The 20,755-nt window shown below is 40.8% G+C and overlaps 1 protein-coding gene across 1 annotated transcript; it reads right to left on the reverse strand.

Annotated features, from left to right (window-relative positions):
• Positions 1-1,668: 1,668 nt before the first annotated feature.
• SQLE (squalene epoxidase) lies at positions 1,669-17,638 on the reverse strand. The gene is made up of 11 exons (XM_075141168.1): positions 16,921-17,638; positions 14,552-14,804; positions 14,056-14,236; positions 11,314-11,410; positions 8,574-8,687; positions 6,763-6,934; positions 6,459-6,554; positions 5,722-5,864; positions 4,496-4,592; positions 3,870-3,957; positions 1,669-2,210 (listed from the first exon to the last, which is right to left on the reverse strand). The coding sequence occupies exons 1-11, from the start codon at positions 17,203-17,205 to the stop codon at positions 2,018-2,020; spliced, it is 1,719 nt and encodes a 572-aa protein (XP_074997269.1). The 5' UTR covers positions 17,206-17,638; the 3' UTR covers positions 1,669-2,017.
• Between the last annotated feature and the right edge of the window lie 3,117 nt (positions 17,639-20,755).

The raw sequence follows: 20,755 nt of genomic DNA on the forward strand, positions 1-20,755 counted from the left end.
ATTTCAGTTAGAAGCCCACATCCTGTGCTGTCCTGTGTCCAAATGATCCCAGTTTGTTCGATACTTCAAAGTCAGTCCTTCATCTTGTCCCGAGGACAAGGCATGTAACCATTTCATGAGTCATATTTTCAGGTTGCTCTTCCTTACACATACATGCAAGATTTTTCTCTCTCCCACAAGTGATCGTTACCCTGATCATCAAGACACTTAACCAGGCACTGTGTTCAAGAAAAGAAAACAAAAAAAGAGCTTAAACATATATGTAAATTTAAGCACACTGGTACTTCCTGATAAATCAGGACCTAACAAAACTCATTAACCAGAGATACACAACAAAAAAAAAAATCTACAGATACTGTAACTTTTTATTTAAGTTAGCTGAGGATGCGTATTTAGCTCAGGGCTGTTTATCCTTGACTTTAAAGAGACTGACCACAAATAATGTAAAAAAAAAAGAAAATGTAAAATTAATCCATATTTTCAAAATTGTCACAAATTTTGAAAACACTTGTATAAATTCTGCAAAATTTGTACACCCTTAAAGGGGTATTATTTAGTTACCATATATAATGGTATTTGAAAATATTAGTACTTTACCCTAAAGTTTAAACATATTCATGATGCATGTAATTTCAAGAGGGTATCAAAAGTGATATGATTAGAAAAATATACATACTTTTGCTTCTGGAAAAGAACAGGTCATTTGAAATATCCGTCAAATAAAATACTAAAAAAGTCTCTCCACAAATTTTTTTTTACAGTCCAACGTAAAATGTATGTTTATGTACAGCTTACGCAATCTGTCATTTTCAAAATATATAGTCAAAGTTTCGCCAGTACAGAAAAACATAATCTGTTACTGCTCTCTAACCTGTTGGCTGCACTGATGTGTGATTGTTTAGGCAAGCCAAAATAGGAGAGCCATAAAACGATACACAAAGCAATCATAAGAAAGGGAAGGAAAAATGAAAATACACAACAAAGGAAAGCATATTGATAAAGGTAACATTGAGAGGAATAGTGACTAACAGTAAAAAACATGAACTCTTTAGTAGCATGCAGTAATTTCTACAGGGGAAAAAAAAAAACACACTCCAAGTATTAAAAGGACACTTTTGTGGTACTTGTCATGACTTTTAAGAATATTAAAGATTACTGACTACTGGAAATAGCCTGGACTGAATTTGTTTCGGTGGATACAGTTTGTTGCTGTGCTTCACTTCGCGGCAGTGTTAAACTTCAATTGCACACACACCAAGTAAACCAAAACAAAACCCCAAAGTTTTTAAAAGGAAGCAGGATAGGAAGAAAGTTTCAAAAACATGTGCTTTCAGTACCTGAGTGCAATGCAGTAGTCAACATAACTATGGTTTGATTATTACTTGTTTAAATTAATTCTGGTGTAAAGAATGATTTCAGAAGAGCAACATGGCACTTGCAACAGTGACTGAAGTTAAAGATATGGTGACACTTTAAGATCTGAAGTCCTTTACAGTGTCCTTTTAAGTGTCAGTGGACTAGTATCTTAGCTGCAACTGAAAAAGAAGAGGCAAATCCTAATGAAATAACCCAAATCAAGAATGTTCTTACAATATATCACAGTAATGAAGAAACAGTCTATGGAACTACTGAACAGAAAAAAGCATGAAGGATAATAGCGGCATATGGTTTACAGTTTTCACTTTTCAGTTTATTAATATTAGTGGTGCACTCAGCAATGGATAAAGCAAGGAATGAAATTCTGACAAAACTGGCAATTATCTACCACATGTCAACACTTAATTATGGTCCCTGTAAACAGTTAACTCCTTTTTGAATTTTAATTGCAAAGAAAAGAGTATTTACATATAATATATATGTATATAACCACAAAACCAAAATTAAGTCAAATCCTTATCAAGGAAATTGCACTTTGAAGAGAAGAAAACATAATATAATATTAAATAGTACATGTCCAAAGATTTTGAAGGCATCGTGATTTTCATGTTTTCTTCCTCCAGTCATTTCCCCCTGGATTTTAATAGACTAAATACTTCATTTCAGAGTAAATAAGTGGAAATATTATAGAGCAACTCCGGTAAAGAATAGCTCCACTACTGAAAAATGCTCGAGGTGTGGTGATCCATGACTCTGACTTAAAGCAAAAATAAACAGCGTATAACGCCACAGCAAAGAAGTGGCCAATCAGTACCGTTGGTTTAGGAGATAACCTGTATTAAAAATAAATAGATAAAACATGTAAATAAACAGAATCAGAAAGCACTGACAAATTTCCATTTTACAAATAGACATCTCCACTCAAGATTATACAGAGTCTTCCGATTTAGGCAGCTCTGGTCCTGCCATCTCAACTAAAAATACGAACTTGGTTGCCTTGGAGCTGCTACACACCCTGTATTCCTGTCTGCAGTATAGCCAACACACACTGCTGCTTTCTCTTCATTTCCAGTAGTCTGTGTCTGCCTTTATCAACCCCCAGGGGATTATTCTCAACAGGCTCTATCAATTTTAGCTCTTATTCCAAAAAGGGGGAAATATAAATGCACGCATTCTCACATATTCAAAGTAGTATGACTTCTTGTACATTTACTAGTTTCTGAGGGGTCATTCAAAACACCTTGATAGTTACCGATTTCCTTATGGTCTTTTATGGAAGACCTCATCCTTTACTATTCTCAACTTGTCAAGCATGAAATGTCTCCACCAGCTCCTCTGCTAGTCTGGACCCCTCTACTTCATTCAAACTCCCATGCCACCTACATTAACATCTCCAGCTTTTAGTGGCAATTTACAAAGAAAAAAAAAGAGTCAGCATTTAAAGACATAGCTTCTAATAATGCTCCAACCTTTAGTATAATCCTAAAAATATAGGCTCATGTGGACCATTGCAGATGACACCAAGCTGGGTGGGAGTGTTGATCTGCTGGAGGGTAGGAAGGCTCTGCAGAGGGACTGGACAGGCTGGATCTATGGGCCGAGGCCAACTGTATGAGGTTCAACAAGGCCAAGTGCCGGGTCCTGCACTTGGGCCACAACAACCCCAGGCAACGCTACAGGCTTGGGGAAGAGTGGCTGGAAAGCTGCCCAGAGGAAAAGGACCTGGGGGTGCTGGTCGACAGCCGGCTGAACATGAGCCGGCAGTGTGCCCAGGTGGCCAAGGCGGCCAACGGCATCCTGGCCTGTATCAGAACTAGTGTGGCCAGCAGGAGTAGGGAAGTGACCATCCTCTGTACTCAGCACTGGTGAGGCCGCACCTCGAATCCTGTGTTCAGTTTTGGGCCCCTCACTACAAGAAGGACATGGAGGTGCTGGAGCGTGTCCAGAGAAGGGCAACGAAGCTGGTGAAGGGCCTGGAGCACAAGTCTGATGAGGAGCGGCTGAGGGAACTGGGACTGTTTAGCCTGGAGAAGAGGAGGTCGAGGGGAGACCTTATTGCTCTCTACAACTACCTGAAAGGAGGTTGTAGCGAGGTGGGTGTTGGTCTCTTCTCCCAAGTAACAAGTGATAGGACGAGAGGAAATGGCCTCAAGTTGCGCCAGGGGAGGTTTAGACTGGTTATTAGTAAAAATTTCTTCACTGAAAGGGGTGTCAGGCACTGGAACAGGCTGCCCAGGGAAGTGGTTGAGTCACCATCCCTGGAGGTATTTAAAAGACGTGTAGAGGTGGCACTTAGGGACATGGTTTAGTGGTGGACTTGGCAGTGTTAGGTTAATGGTTGGACTCGATGACCTTAAAAGTCCTTTCCAACCTAAGTGATTCTATAATTCTCCCTGTGCAGAGCCATCCGATTGGGAGCAAAGCAGATCCTCACAGAGGCTCACAATGCTCGAACCAGTTCACATTAACTATTATCATCACACTGAACTTACACAGACAGCAATCCAACAGGACCTGAGACACATTCTCCACCAAGTCTGAAGTAATGGAAACAGGCTTTCTTTAGCTGATGCAAGGAATCTACAAAATGAATTAAAATGACTCAATAAATATATTCAACACATACCGAAAACCTTTTCGGCATACACAACAGTGATATTAAATCCAGGACTGCGGTAAGCTGTTGTTCTGTTAAATTCAGCTGGATTTTGAGCTAGTTTTATTTAAGTAAAGGATAGATTTACAGAATATCTACATATTCTTGAATATTAACTGACACAAGAACAAGTGTATTTCTGTTTTTTCTGTTGTTTGTGGGGTTTTTCTTTGTTTTTTTTTGTTTTAATACTAACTCCAGACTTGCCTTCACATTGCTAAAACTCAGTTTACATAACACTAGAACTAAACAACTAGGCAGAGAACACAAGCTAACTCATTAAAATCCTGTGATTGATGTATTTTTAATATATATCAATATACATATATACATACACACATATTTATAAATATATACAAATTAACACATGGACATACGCTCATACACATACACATCCCCTCCCCAGGCATATTTATTTATCACGTTGTAATTCGTCAGAAGTTATCTTTAAAATATATTTACCATCTGTGGCAGCGAAGAGTTCATAAAGTGCCTGGGCAAGAACATTCACTACAAAAGAATGAGATTTTTTTCTTGACCAGTAAAATGTTCTTTTTGCCTGAAAAGGTGGGGGGGAAAAAAAAAGTATTTCTGTCAGTCAATACAGAAGAGCATTCAAAAGATTCCCGAAAAGGAGGTAATGAAAATGTAGAGTGGATTTAATGATACACTAGATTGGATCTAAGCTAGATCATTAAGCAACTTTGGAAACTTGTCAAACCAGCTATCTAGGCTCCTCTTTTACACTAAATATAGAGGGGGAAAAAAAAAAAAAGGTAGTTCCAGGGTGTGCTTCATCTCATCCTATAGCAGGTGGCTGAGGTAGGTCAGAAACTTGAAGGATAACACTCACCTAGTTCTTTCTGTTGACTGAGAATAAGTAGGAAATAACTGAAAGTCTGAGGTGACTAGCTGAGATGTAAGCATCTGCATTTGGTCAGGTAACTCCTGTATTGTCCTGACATTCAGGGTCCCTCTAAGTGCTTCTCAATTTTCAAATACACTTTTTGAATCATTTACTTGTAGTAATTATGTAATTATTCTAGCTGTAATTTAGCCAAGACAATATGCCTAACCCAATTAAAAGCAGCAAAAATATAAATAAGAAATCTTATTACCTACTCATCAGAATTTTGGGTATAAATCTCACTGAAAAAATAAACCCAGCATCAACACTGATGGTGCTGATTCCTGGGAAAGAAGGATGACTTCTAACTTACTGCTCTGAGATTAATGCAGCAGCCAAGAAGCTAGCGGAGCATTTAGATGCATCTTGAAAAACTCAGTACATATGCTCATTATTTTCTAAGTACCACTCACACAAGTGTAATGGTCCAAACCCACCCCATTTAAGACCAATATACGTTATAAATACACTACTAATATGGGAATATCAGGTTATACTAGCAAAGCATGCTGACTAGACACAGCACACCAGTCTCCTTAAGCAAAACACGACAGGTCAGTGAGCAGAGTTTTGAATCTGCCTTTTGTCACGCAGCCATAGCACTCACAAATCGCCACTCCGCTTACTGGTGAATGCCTAATGTATGATTTATCTATCCAAAGCTTTGAAAACAGCTGTGCTTCACTAATAACTTGCATGTCCCCAGGTTGCATAAAACTTAAAAGTGTGTCATTAAATTGCAGCAAAAGCTGCCTAAAATAAGTCCAAAATAAAGCTTCACCTTAAGAACATCAGAATCTTCATAAAGGTCTGGAATATCCTGGAGCAAACTTCTCCATATTTTAACATCGTTTAAAATAACACTCATTCCTCCACCAGTGAGAGGGTGTCTTATATTATACGCATCTCCTAAAAGAAGAACACCTAGGTAGAAGAGAAAAATTAATGGGATACTGCATGACCATTACGTAATATTAGAACTCAAATCCTCTATTTTTTTTTAAAAATCAAACTTAGTAAGAATTCATTCCCACCAGAAAATAAGATGAATAACAACTAAAAATTAAAAAAGAAAAAAGAAAGGAAAAAAAAAAAAAGGATGTCTTGAAATTGATCACCTTAAAACCTTTTTAAGCCTGTTAAGGACAAAATATTTTTTCCCTATAGGTATGCATGCGTCTGTCAAAGAACACAGTCACACACACACACACCTTTTCCAAGGTAATTCCTTTACTTTTTTAATGAAGTTTTGCTTAAAAAGACCACACTTGTATGAGCTTGAGCAACTGAGTGACTTAAACTTAAAAGCAAGGCAGGCACTGATTTGAAGTCTGGTGTCAATATAAACATTCCAATTAAACTACGCCGAAGGTACACATTTATCAAAATACTGTTTTTCACAGAAGAATTATGAGACAGTTGTATTGCACAACAAACATACGCCTATGACAACAAAGCCTTAAGTCCCAAAAGAAGTTTATAATGCTTTTTTCCCTCCTTTTATTTCATAATACACACCTTTTTTGTTAACAGCTGAAGGAGGCAAGAAGCTGGCTGGCATAGTCCTTAAACGATCATTCTGAACTGCTATTAAGAATGGTTCCTTTAAGTGATCTGCAATAACCAAATTTTTAAGTTACGCTACTTAGAGTCTAAAATAATTTGCACACAACCCATTTTAACCTCTTTTAAGAGATATAATCCTATAAACAGTAACTGCACACATGGAAAAAGCCCACACAGTTCAATGGATTCAATGAAATGTGCCTTTTTTGGCACATTTAATTGTGACAATCATGGACGGAACTCTTTCCAGACTTACCAGGTAGTTGTGGATGAATGTTCTCAATCATGTATTCTTTTAAATTTTTTGGCATTTCCCCTCGAATATCAACAAGGACCCGAGTCTCAGTTGAAGAAATCCTATAGATTAGCACTGGACTAGTTTTAGCTAAAACAAGTTCAGCATAATTAGCTTTAAACTGTGGTGCATCCTTAAAAAGAAAAGAAGGGGGAGAAAGATTGAGACCAATTAATGAAAGGATATTAAACTTCAGATATAAAAAATAAGTTTCTGAAATATTTTGAAATAAAATCCCACATCATATTAAGTTTGTGTTATTTTTCTCTTTAAACAAACAAGAGACGTGTTTTCAAAAAGAAAGTTCTGAACTTCAGTGTAGTTACAATTCTTTTGGCAATACATTTTAATATTTACTAGAATGTATGTTAAGTTATACATTTCATCTGAACACCTCACTAGCATTTAATACATACCACTGAAAACCTGTAGTGTAATCAATATAGTAGTTTTCCATAAGATCACTTTGTTTTCTTTTCACAAAGAAGGTGGTGGGAGGGAAAGAAATATACTAGTCTGTATACGACTACATGGAGATACCAACTGAGGAAGAATCATACGGTCCTATCTAACCAGGTCCTAAACAAGTTTCCGAAAGTAGAGAAAGAGGAGGCACTTGGGCAGTGGTAACTCTAGGGGGAGGGACCCAAGAATTGCTGAAGTTCCTCCAAGTCAGTGTTCCCAGTCCAGTGAAAGTGCTGTAGTTTTGGTTCCTCCTCCCTCAATTATTTTTGCTGTTAATCCAATGGTTATTGCAGCAGCCACAGAGGGCAAAACCCAGCCAGGATTCCTACCTGAGCTTTCCAACCACCAGCTACCAACCTAGACTCCCACTTTCTCTCTTAAAAGTTTATAGGTCCTGCAGGTATATATGTACTTGGTTACAAGTACCACCTTCAGGCAGGAGCACAGTTTGGGTATTCTGGAGTACAAAATATAGGTGGTTTGACCCACAGCTGCTAGGATGATCTAAAACTCAAGATTTCCACTCCCTGAACAACTGCCATAAGTATTGTGAAAAAATGACTGTCACCATCTTAGCTACCGATATCTTAACATAAACCAGTCAAAGCACCTATATCCAGGGAAATAATTTTACAAATTAGGTTCCAGCTTTATAATGGTGCCTATCTCTAATCCAGAGATTAGTGCTATGTAAGATACAGCACTAATAGCACACATAGAACTACCTTATGAGATGCTGAAACTTTTTTTCCTTTAAAAAAAAAAGAAGTATTTTCTATGAACTGGTCTAGTGAGTCCAGTGCTCAGTTTAAACTAGCTATCCTAATCCAGTTTTTTTTAAATCCAGTTTCTTAAACCCTCACTTGTTCAACTATGTGCTTAAGATTAACACCGTACTCCACTCTTAAAACCAGAAATCTAACTTTTAACAATAATATCCACTTTAAAAAAAAAAAACAAAACCAAACCCAAACCTGGCTCACAGTTACTTAAAAGTGTTTTAAGAGTTGAAAATCTGACTTGTAAATGTATCAAATATGTCAAGTCTGACATAGCAAGTTCAGCTATCCTAGACCTGGGATGGAATATGCATCAATAATTTAAGCATTAAAAACATAGACCAAAATTTCCAAGCACTCCTCGAAGGGAAACAGAAACTGATAGAACAGCTGGATAAATATCTAAAAGCATAGCTCTAATTGATTCTGTTGGAAAAGATAATAAACAACAACATATTCAGTGAAATTCAGACCCACACTAAGAAATGGCAGCATACTGGTTTATATAGTATTATACATAGAAGTTACCTTCAAAATGCAACCAACAAAATGGGATGAAACAGTAACTTTGTTGGAGACCAAGTTTTTTCTAAACTTGGAGAAAAGTCCATCAGCTACAACAGTAAGTGGTGCATGAAGTTCCTGCAGCGTAAAGAAAAAATAAAAAAAGGTATGACATTTTCCATTTTACTTCAGAAAACAACTCCCAAGCTCTCATTTTTAATTGCACATTAGATGTTCTACAACACAATAAACACGTAAGAGGATCACAGACCATATTTATAATATATGTATAAGAAATACAGTATTTTTTCCTTCCTCATATTCATATTTAACTCTATTTCCTCTAAAAGTGATCTAACAATATATTCTAGTTTTTTTAGACATGCAATCAGATAACATAGTTATGGGGACTGTGTAGGAACTTGGATAAAAAGAAGACAAGAAAGTAGAGTAATTGCTCCCTTCAGCCTTTAATGCTGGAGAAAAAAGAAAACAAAGACGACATTTTAAATTAAAGAACCATGCATAAGCAACTAAACAAAGATAAATATTTTACTATTGGATGGAAGCATCTGGTGAGCCAGTATGTGAATGGGTTCCTCTATGAGCAGTTCTCTCCTGCATAGGAATGGACTCAGTCACTTGTGTCACACATCTTTTGCTGTGTGAAGGGAAGTCGGGCAAAATCAGATGAGACTAGAGCTAAGTAAAATAATATATGTTATGGTGTCTGAGCTTACAGAATTGAGCTCCTAAGTAGAGCTGATGAAACCTCCTTCTATGGATAAGTGTCTCAGATGATTGCAAGCTCTAATTACTCCTGCAATTAGAGCAAGGTCACCTGCCCATACGGGTTCCCTAGGGTCTAATGATCTGAACATTGATGCTACAATTTTTCTACAGTCAACATACTAAGACCTTTACTCTATTCAGTTGCCTGGTTTTGATAAATTTTATAAGTTGATTTTTAGCATACTGGCTAATTTCAACCTCATTTAAGAGAATAAAAATCTCAAAGGTAATGTGGTGGAAAACGGGGATGGAGAGAACAGAAAAACACAGACACACAACATAGATCAGCCTCCTTTCTTTATGAAAACAGGCTAAGGAATGTAAACAGGCTCTGTTTTTTGGTTGGTGGTTTTTTTTTTCCCCCCCCTTCCATAAGTAGTTTCCCAGCTGTAAAAAGTCACAGGTAGGGAAACACAGTTAAGAAGAAATGTTTAGTGGAGATTTCTTACACTAGATTTCTACAATCAAAGGAGATCTAGGACAGCAAATGAAACAAATCTTTCCAGACACAGAACTTCAGCATTCAGAGCAAAACATGAATTTGATTATCCCCATTATACGGATAGGAAACTCAAAGCCTTAAGAACAACATCCATGCTCTCAAGAAAGAGGCAGGCTAAAACACTGGTCACCCTACTGCTGGTCAAATAAGTCATACTTAAAATTACAACAACAATATCCATAAATGTGTAAAGCTTAAAAACAAATCTCAAAGCAAAATATGCGCTATCCCCCTCCACCCCCCAAACAAAACAAACGTTCTACATTGCTGCATGATAAAGCCAATTGGATTTGGGGGGAAGAAAAAAAAACAAACCACCTCACCCACCCAAAAACCTCCTCCTCTCCAAACTCCCTATCTTTCCAGTACCTACGTGCTGTTCAATGGCTTATTCTACTAGAGTGGATTTCCTAATATGGTTTTATACATTTCACATGACATGTAAGACAGACCAAGGAACAGGACTTGGAAATCCCCCTTCCTCTAGCTACCTCAAGAGGGGCCAAGGATGTTGTTACCACTCAACTCTTTTACAGCTTCCTACGTACAGCACTTTGCCTTCAAGTGGGCTGAAATGCCTTTTGCCTGACGAGGGTCTAAAACCAGCTCTCCTACATCTTGGGCAAGTACTTTTAAAAGGCTCTTTTACATATGGTTTTATATCACCATTTCCATTTCTAAATTACTTAAAGATGAGAGATTTTGTTAGTAATGCTCAGAGCAGGATCTTCCAACTACTCAGGAACTTTCTCAATCTTGTATGGAGGGCAGCAGAGCGTAGACAGAAGATTCCCATCTTCCCCATCAAAGCACATCTGAACACACCGGCTACGTAACTTTAGGCAGCAAAGCAATTTTAAAGTCAACAAAGGGGGAGATTTCAAGTTTGGCTTTTCTAGAGAATAGGCAGAATCCAGAACTTGAGCACATAGATTCTACCTACAGTGATCTCTCCTAAACTTTTTCTTGTAAGTTCATACAGTTTCATAGCGTTTAGCCAGCGGTTTAGCATTATTTGAGGCAAAGAACATTAATCAAATCAGTGATGCAATTAAAATAGGCCAGAACTCTGGTGGAAGTGTACAAAGCGTATGTGGAAATGTAGACTGTTACACATAGGCAAAGCATAAATCTTAATATATTGTTTTTTCCACGAGTAACTCTCAGAAGATTTTAAACTCCAGACATATGAATATTGAAATAAATAATGAACTGAATTCTCCAGAAACACTGAAAGGAGAAGCTGCACAAGAAGTTATAACAAGAATTCCCATATGCCGGGACTGTATGCACTAGAAAGTAATCTCCCTTTTTTAAAGCTTTCGCTTTCTTGATAATTGCATTATTTCTATACCAGTGCTCTGAAACAGAGGTTTTTTAAAATTTTTTTTATATATATATATATCTATAAAAACCAACCCTCGATTTTCTCAATAGTTTAACAAAGATCATAACAGAAAACTGTCTTACTTTAGTGTCTCCAGTTTCTTTGTCCTTGTACTGAACACCCACGACACAGTCATCTTCCTCAAGCAATTGTAACACAGTCCCCTCAATGAATTTTGCACTGAAATAAAATAGAGGGGTTAGAACAGAATGGAAGAGGATTAATGATGCCAACATTTCAAGGCACTAGACACAGAAGGAAAACCGGATTTTCACTAATCTTGTCTCTGCCAACACAAACACTTTGTTTAAACTTTACAGACAAAGCTGTGTTCTTGACCACCTTCAGAAGCCCCATGGAAAAAAGTGCTTGTCATTATTTTCAGTTCAACACTACCATTTGGTTTGATACTTGAGAATATTCTAAAACTGTAGCGCTTATCTTAAACACTTAGCAGAATCCCCAATTGTGCTTCAGGTGCTCCACGGCCATGTTAGAGATGCAGAGAGAAGTTTGACCCTAATAATGGTGAGAAATCAGGCAGCTGACTAAGTCATCCCTGCTAAATGGTGGGAAATGCTGACAGTGCGGGTGAGACCTAATTCCAAGCAGAATTCAGGAGCAAGATCCGAAGTAGCACTTCAACACTTAACATGTACACTAGATAATAGTGAGGTACCTAATTCTCAGAGTAGTCCAAAATAATCTAACCAACCTGTTTAGGACAGAGACATCCAGCTTTTCACCTCAGGAATTCAGGATACACTTTTTTTTTTTTAATTGGCTATTTATGCTTTTAAAGTTCTGCTAATGCTAATGTTTGGAGTTTAAACTGAGCATCCTCAACTTCCACCAGGGCTATTTGGGTTTCACAAATTAAATCTCTGTAAACTTAAATCCCTTGTTGGGTCTGAGCTGTTAGACCTGATCCCAGCAGTTCAAACTTAGCGGCTCGAAAGGGACACTCTCTCTCCCTCACAAATATTTTCATATCCAGATGGAATTCCACAACTTGGAGAAACGAGGTAAAGGTCCATGTGAGAATACAACAGCTTGGTATTTTAGGCTCTCAGAGGGAACATGAGCAACTGATTTCATGTTTTTTCTACATGTCAGCCAGCACAGAAATTTCAGAGCAGATCGTGACTGGCTTAATTTGCCAGGCAAGAGGCAGGTTAGCTGTATCAAAATACGAATGGTTATGTGTAAGCACACTAACAAAAACTTCAACAGCAAGCGAGTGCAGCAACATGTCAGGTTAATAGCAGGTAAATCAGAGTTCTGCAGATCCTATCAGCTTTAAATTTCTGTTATAGTTGTCATTTCACTGATCTAAGTAAGCGCTCACTTCTTTTTCTGGTTCTCATCCACTATAAAAATGATTAACTAATGATGCCCTACCTCTTCCCTCTGCAAAATTGATTTTACTCATATGAAATAAATTCATATTGCCTAGTACTTATAAAGAGGATATATTAATCAGTAATAATTATCCCCTATATTTTCACAAGTTATGAGATGAAAAACAAAGCTCATGGCATTATTAAGAGTTCTTGATCTCTCCCGCATCTTAATTTAACATGCAGTTTTCTATGCTACAACTAAAACGGAAAACAAACATACACAAAATGAACATTAAAGAGAGTGTGGGAAAAGGGCAAGAATTGAATACAAGTCACAAACATTAGCTTTTGCAAGTTTCTGCTTCAAAGGTTGTGTACAGCTACTAGAGCTTTCCTGTAAGTTGAACAAACAGGTGCCCAAATTTCACTGAACTTGAAGCCTCAACAACAAAGCTTTAGCTTTTATAGCTAGTAAACGCGGTTGTCATTAATTTTAACTGTACTACAGAGCTGCTATCTTTTAGTGCTACTTTTAATAATTCATATGATATAACAGGTATGATAGAAGAATGCGATTTTCCAGTTCAGAATAAAGACATGTAAGGTAAAAAGATGATAAAGCCATGTTTCCCTTGTAAGCATTATCTAGGGGGGAAAAAAAGACAAAACAAAAGAACACCCCACAGAAAACAGCACCTAGAATCTATTCTGTTTCAACAAAAGTTTCCTCCTCATCTCTTGTATGAAAGAAAGCAATTGGTTAAAGAGGAAATACCAAACACTAATTTTTATTTCATTAGGAAGAGAAGGTGTCTTCAAGGTTCTGAAAAACAGAGGTTAATAACTGGAAAGAGCTACTTCCATTTAGTGCTCCTTTCTAGTTCTTTTGCTTGACTTCTTGTTATCAGAAAAAGCAGAACATGCAAATGTGAAAGAAGCTTGATTTCTGGCATCACAGATAACATCAGTGGGAGAAATAAATGTCCCTGCTCATGGCAAGAGGGTTGGACTAGATGACCTTTAAAGGTCCCTTCCAACCCAAACCATTCTATGATTCTAAGACATTATACCAGATTTCCCACTTGTTTCTTGACCAAAGAAGTTCTACGCCTTGCTCACTGGGAAGAGGTCGCTGCTTCTGGAAAAATGCCAAACCCAAGAATCAGTAGAAAAGAACCAACTCTTTATCCTTGAACTGTTCTCTTACATGGATGGGCCAGTACCTTGCCTAATATTTAAAGCCTATATTCCCATAGTTTAAAGATTAACTTGTCCCAAAGGCTAGCGTATGATGTATACGCAACTCATGAACATGTCCACAAAAATCAGAGCGAGTAACTATAGCTGTTACTTTCTCTCAGCCTTGTTCACTGCAGCCTTCTGTGCTGGGACAGAGTGAAATGATTAAGGAATCTCACGGATGCTGGGAACAGTGCTTCTGAATCTCTGGATCGCAGCTGTGATGTTCACAAGGTGACTCACTTGGGCTCTGCCATAGCTGCCCTTCGGAGACCCATGATGAACTGGCCATGATGAAAAGATCTTCCACTGGCCACGCAGCCATCCTCATACATTGGATAAGGAATTTCAACCTCCGACTTGCTCTCTATGTCATGAATTATGTAACCATTTACTATTTGTGAATCAATACCTTCTACCGTATCTGCAAAATATAAGCCAATAGATGAGTTAAAAAAAGGTTTTTGAGAAAGCTTAATTATGTATGAAAATTATTTCTTTACATAGAGACCAATTTTCTTAATCAAAACACATGTTGAAGGACAAATATTTTCAGAATGGCAGACTGGAAATATGCAACTTTAATTCAAATATTAAGCATAGTTATTGCATTTCTACGTATGTAAGTATTACGCAAGATAATGTATTTTTTCATTTTCTCTGTAGGCATGCTTTTTCTAATAATTGAGTGCAGTAACTTTTGTGTTATAGATATATTTACATTTTGAAGTGCACTCACCTTCAAGACCCAAGTCTCTAAGTGCTTTAAAACCTCCAGGTTGCAACAATTCTCCAACTATCCTGTCAGGTTCTTTCAGATCCCTCTCTATCACAGTCACCTTTCTTCCATCCCTCGAGAGCACTGTGGCCAAGGAAGAACCAAGGACGCCTGATCCCACAATGATAATTTCTGGATCGTATTGGGGCGATAATGTTGTATTTGGAGCAGTCTCTGTCAGATATACATCTGAGAAGTTTACTTCTCTTTTACCCTTTAGAAAAGAAAGCCAACAAAGTTACATATGCCAATGTATCTGTACCATAACCTTGTTGTCAGAGGGCTGACTTCAGACCAGTTCTACTTTGACCCAGGGGACTGAGAGCGCATTGGTAGTTGGAGAGCATCTTCCAGTTTAGTTTTGCCCAAAATGAAATCAGTTTTACTCTACAATGCAACAAAAACACAACAAACAGAAAAGAAAAAAACAACACCCCCCAAACAAAATCAAGGTACTTGCTTAAAGTACTTGCCCCAGTGATCAAAGACAAACCACTAACATAGTCTTAGAGAGACTGAAAGTCAAGTTCCTATAAAAGGCAGTAAGCCATGGCTGTCCCATATTCTTGGTCTGTAAAGTAACACACCAATGCCTTCATACCAGTGAGTCACTACTACACGGAGGCCTTAGCACTTTGCAATGAAAAAGGTTATTAGATTCACTGGAAAATTTATTTCTCTTTAATTTTACTGTAAGTGAACCTACCTACCAAAATAACAGCTTATGGTAATACTCAGTATGGAAAAGTGTCAGCAGAACCAGCTACCTGGGAAATGTTATAAAGAAATGGTCCCGAAATGAAAACTCATCAGACAGTCAAAAGTACAGGCAAAATTACCATTCACCTGTGTTTAAAACTGTTAAGAATTGACGTACATCAGATTACATATCAGTTAACATATAAAGTGGTACCTGAAGACCAGCATCTAATCACATACACTTCAAAGTGAAAAAAAATTGTAAGCGCAATTCCAGTCCAAATCTGCAAGTCATTTCTCTAGCTGGTAGAATAGAGTCCACTTCACTCTTTCACAAATACCTCAGCACCACAGTGCTGACAGCGGTAAAAACACGATTGCATCAGTGAAACAAATGCCCAGAACAACACCGACACCAGGATTTCTAGTGGCATAGTGTCGTGTTTATATCTACAATGCAGCAAGGGTGTGCAAAACTATCTATCTGAATTCAGATAATACAGGAAATTGGGGTAAAGGCAGGCTTTACCAGAAAAACAAAATAAAAATCCAGAACCTTTGACTTGCAGCCAAAAATAGTTTCAAGTTCTTTTGTGCAAGGGGTCAGTGCCCAGCTGAAAATGCCTAGAAGCACACAGGAAAGTAGCCAAACAGTGCCGACCCACAGATGTACTGAATATGCACATCCAGTCGGTAGTCTTAGATGGCAGGATTCCAGCTAAGCTCCAGCCACGAACTACAGCTCTCTCCACTGTCTCACAGCAAGTCTCACGCTGGGCTCAGTGGAACAGACTGACCATCTGAGCTCAAGCCCTGTAGCTATTGTACAAGCAATAATTTAGCAATAATTTTCAAAAAAACATATTTGCAGTTGTCTAGACAAATGTGTTTTATACAGAAATATTAGGAAGTTGATCACAGAATAGCTGAGGTTGGAAGGGACCTCTGGAGGTCCAAAGCCCCCCTGCTCAAGCAGGGTCAGTTGGATTGCCCAGGACCACATCCAGTTGGGTTTTGAGTATCTCCAAGGATGCAGACTCCACCACCTCTCTGGGCAACCTGTTCCAGGGCTCGGTCACCCTCACAGTGAAACACTGTTTCCTAATGTTCAGAGGGAACCTCCCATGTTGCAGTTCCTGCCCATTGCCTCTTGTCCTGTCACTGGGCATGACTGAGAAGAGCCTGGCTCCGTCCTCTTTGCACCCTCCCCTTCAGGTATTTCTATACATTGATGAGATCCCCCCTGAGCCTTCTCTTCTCCAGGCTGAACAGTCCCAGCGCTCTCAGTCTCTCCTCATAGGAGAGATGCTCCAGTCCTTCATCTCTACAACAGACTGGCAACCGAAGATATTTTTCTGCTAGTATAATAATCCTTTACCACAAATCTTTCTTCAAACACTTACATTTGATTTGACTCTACAAAACCCCTGCTCTACCACTTAAGTGTTTCACTGTTTCTTTTGTCATCCAAAACTAACACAAAACATGACAAATCAGACATCCAGCATCTAAAGACAAACCCTCTCCAACCCTGTCTTAGCTCCTTTCCCTCACCAAGGCAGAGGGCCAGTGGCCAGAGGGAACAGCAGGAGGACGTTGCACCCCACATGCCACATCTGAATTCAACCTACCTTTCTGGATTTGGGTTGTTTGACTTGTTGAGATCCTGGGGTGGGTTTTGCCCAGAAGAAGCCAACAAGCGGTAAAGCTGAGAGAACATCAGAGAGCATCCCCAGGTGGGTCTTCCGCTGCTGCTGCTGCTTGGGCCCCCTGAAGTGGTACCTGTACGATAGCAGCAAGCCGAGGGAGAAAAACACTAACACGGAGAGTAGCACCTCCTTATTAGCGTAAGTCATGAGGTCTCCGCATTTTTTATACACGTAGATGAAGGAGGCGATACCCAGAAAGGTCCACATCGTGAGGGTCACTCTTCCTGGCTGCTTCCTCCAAAGCTTTCCCGTCGATGGATGCTGCCCAAAACAGGGTTTTGTGCAAGGTATGAAAAAATATATGTACAGAAACGCAAAGACTTGCTTTGCGATGGGAGAGAGATCTCAATGAAAAAACAAGGAGCTCCACGAAACCCTGTAGAGGAACAAGCCCCGCCTCCCTGGGCTGCCACAGGAGCCCAGAGTGAGGTTCCAAAAACGCCCCCCCCCAAAAAAAATCAATATAAAACGTCTTCTTAAAAATCACCGCGCTCCCCACAGCACCTTAAGGAAATGCACCACGCCGCCCGCCACACGCGATGCTCGCGGAGCTGGAGCTCGTCCGCGCCGCGGCCCGGGGGCTTCCCTCCCCACCGCCTCCCGGGGTCACCCCTCCGCCGTGCCCAGCCCCGCCTCGGCTGCCGGGACGGATGCGCCTCCGTCGGCGTCGATGCGACCGGAGCCCCCACGCCCAGTCAGGGAGGCGACGGCGCTGCGAGGGGGCCGCCCGGCCGCCCGTGACACACCCACCAGGCGGCTCGGGCGGAGGAAGGCTCACGCCCCGGGGGGCGCGGCTGATGCTCTACCTGCCCGCGCCAGGGCCCCCCGCAGCCGCCTCACGGAGGGAAGATGCGGCGCTGCCACCGCCTCCTCCCGGCCCGGCCCCCCGCCCGGCCGCCAGGCACCAGGCAAACCCCCGCCCGGCGCCCCGGGCCCCGGCGGCGCCTAACAGGGAGCACCCCGCGAGCGTGGGGGGCGGGGGGAGGGACCGGCCGTCGGGGGAGGGGCTATGCTAATACGCAACTAGCCTCCGCCTCCTTCTAGGTACCGCGCGCCCCGTGCCTCAGCGGCATCTGCCAATCGGCGGTGCTATGCCGAGATGGCGCTATGGCCAGGCGCCCAATCCGAGCGGGAGGAAGGCGGGGCTTGCGCCCGCCGGGCTTCTAGGGCGATGTGACGACGGGGAGGGCGGGGCGGGAGCGCTGAGGTTGCCATGGTCACGGGATGAGGGGGTCGCTGCTCGCCGCGGCGGGCCGGCGGCGGAGCGATCGCTCCCGCTCCCCCCCTCCCGCGCCGCTGCCTGACGGGGGCCGCGCATGCGCTCCGAGAGGGGCGCGGATGCCTGAGGGGGCAGCGGGGAGGGTAACAGCAGCGGGCGGGAGACGGCGGGCAGCCTCGGGGGGTGGCGGTGGCATCCAGGCGACGGCACCGCGGTCTCCCGTGCTCGGTTCGGCGCCTGCCGGGCTGCGGGGGGCAGGAGGCTGAGGGCGAACAGCTCAAAGAACTGAGGGGGCGGCAAATGTTCGTCCCTGCGCTGGTCAGTGCTGAGGGACGGCAGCGTCCTGCAGGAAGTTTTAAATCTCTTGAGGAGATCTAAAAACGTTTTCCAAGGGAAAGGCGTAAGGGTGCAGAGGGGCAGGGGCAGGCTGGTAGCTGCTCAGCTGCAAACTGGGCCCAGAAATATAAAACCCACGGGAGAAATGGGAAGGGAGTGAAAGATAAAAAAGACCCCCTGTGCCTCAGCCTCGTGGATGGGATGGGGAATTTGGAGATTTGCTCCTGGGATGATTTGTATGGCTGGACAAAACAAACAAAACAGAAATAGTCCTTTTTTAGCATTGAGCTCCGCAGAGGCACACACGTGTGGTCCTCCCTTTTCTCTGAGAGAGGGACCTCTCTTGGGCTATGTACTTGTGGCAGCGCAACAATATTGAACATGTCTCTCTATTGCCGTATAAGAATACTTAAAAGTGATGATGCCATGTAACACGTCAGGACCTCACTCCAGAACTGGTAAAAGAATGAGGGAACCCAGTTGCACGCAAATGGAGCAGCACACTCCGGCTTGAGAAAGGAGAGAGTATCCTTTCAGTGGCAAAATGGAGTGGATTTTGAAGAGGGGAAAAACTAGTGGTTTCTCATGCAGTAAAAGGAAGATTAAAAGCAAAAAGAGGAGCCAGTAAGAGATGGGGGGTTGGTTCATTCATCAGATCGGTTTAGGCTAAAAGTAAAGATCCTGTGAGCTAAAGGGGTCAAGCATAGGTTTTCCTACATGGTAAAGACACATGTCTCATCCAACGATGATGGTTATTCCCTCAATGATGAAATGAACTCTGGTGCAGCAGAGGCATCCATAATCATAGGCATCTACCTGTAAAAGTGTGTTCACAGCAGGAGCTGCTTTTCCCCAGCTTGAACTAGGGTTATTATAGCTGTCAGCAAGTTTTATTTTTAAACCACTTGAGACTGAACCTCTTAAATACATCTGGACTTGATTTCCTATGTTCAGTTTAGTGAAGAGGGGTTTTTGGTAGGTTGCAGTAAAGCAGAAAATGAAATTTTACTCTAAAATTCCATAACAACTTCACAACCAGGAAATAAAGGCACCCGAGAAGAGGTTGGAGTTGAGCAGATTTTTCTCTTAGCCCTTCTCCAGAAGCAGCGTCACTCAGCGAAATGCTGTTTTCAGGCTCAGACAACCAGCAGTTGGCAGGGCAGCAATGTGAAATTGAAATAACCAGAAATGGTTGGCTGAACTCCAGGGTATAAAAAGTAAATCACTTGGTGAAGACTTTGCCAGCTGTGCAGAAGCAGGCATCATATGTATGCCATCTTAAGATGCAGACCCATAAAACACAAGACAGGCCCCTAGTTTGCAGTCACAACTACCAATATCGGAGGTATCAGACCTATTCCTTATATGCCGCACAACTTGCATGAGACTGACCTTTGCTGTCCGTGGAGATGCTACACATGATGTAGTGTCTGGTCTCACTGCGCATCCAATTAATGGTCATCTACCTACACTGGTAGATAGATGGAGAAAGTCTGGTGTGTAGACTAAAAGATGAAAGAAAAATATCTATCCTTATGTTTCACTAATCATTATGAGAAAAAGCAGAGCCTGGTAAATGTTTGGAAGAGGAAGGTGGTAGGGTTGCTGAAAAATGAGGAGGATGATTTTATGAAACTGCAGTTATTCAGAATTAGAGGCGCTTTGAGCTTTGAAGCAAAAGGCCACTTGCATAAAATGCTGTAATCATGACATATATATCAGTGGGTATGTGGAGGAATAAAAAACTGTTATCCTTCATGTGGGGATTTTATTATATTGAGAAGTTGGGTGGTTTAATTCATTTTTCTAACAAAGTAGTGCAGTACAGTTGGATATTTTCAAGACTGATCACAATGAAGAACTCTGCAGATGTTTTCAATATGTTTTTAATAAATGTCAAAAAAACAGCTTAATGTCTGAGCAACAGCAAAAACGTTATCAAATATATATGTAATGCATTAATTGGAAATCCACTAAAGTTTTAAATATTATGCAGCACATCATGAAAGTTCATCCTGATGACATACTGTGTTTATAAAGTGTTCAAAGGGATGCTCAGCAGTGTTTTCTCTCTATCCCAGCAGGAAGATTGTAAAATAATTTGTCTCTTATTAATGCATAATTAGGGAATTAAAGCCAGTAGCTATTATGTTCTTTGCAGTCTGATAGTACAGAATATTTAAGAGGGTACCTCTTTGGGGG

The sequence above is a fragment of the Calonectris borealis genome, chromosome 2 (assembly GCF_964195595.1).
Source record: "Calonectris borealis chromosome 2, bCalBor7.hap1.2, whole genome shotgun sequence".
In the NCBI taxonomy this organism is placed as follows: domain Eukaryota; kingdom Metazoa; phylum Chordata; class Aves; order Procellariiformes; family Procellariidae; genus Calonectris; species Calonectris borealis.

Bases quoted from the DNA above. Each gene is read 5' to 3' on its own strand.
- SQLE (XM_075141168.1), bottom strand. From the start codon at position 17,205: ATGTGGACCTTTCTGGGTATCGCCTCCTTCATCTACGTGTATAAAAAA. The intron at 11,411-14,055 runs GTGAGTCACCTT...ATTTTATTTCAG, and splicing joins GCAGCTATGGCAGAGCCCAA to TGCAAAATTCATTGAGGGGA. The intron at 4,593-5,721 runs GTGAAGCTTTAT...CCACCTTTTCAG, and splicing joins AAGATTCTGATGTTCTTAAG to GCAAAAAGAACATTTTACTG.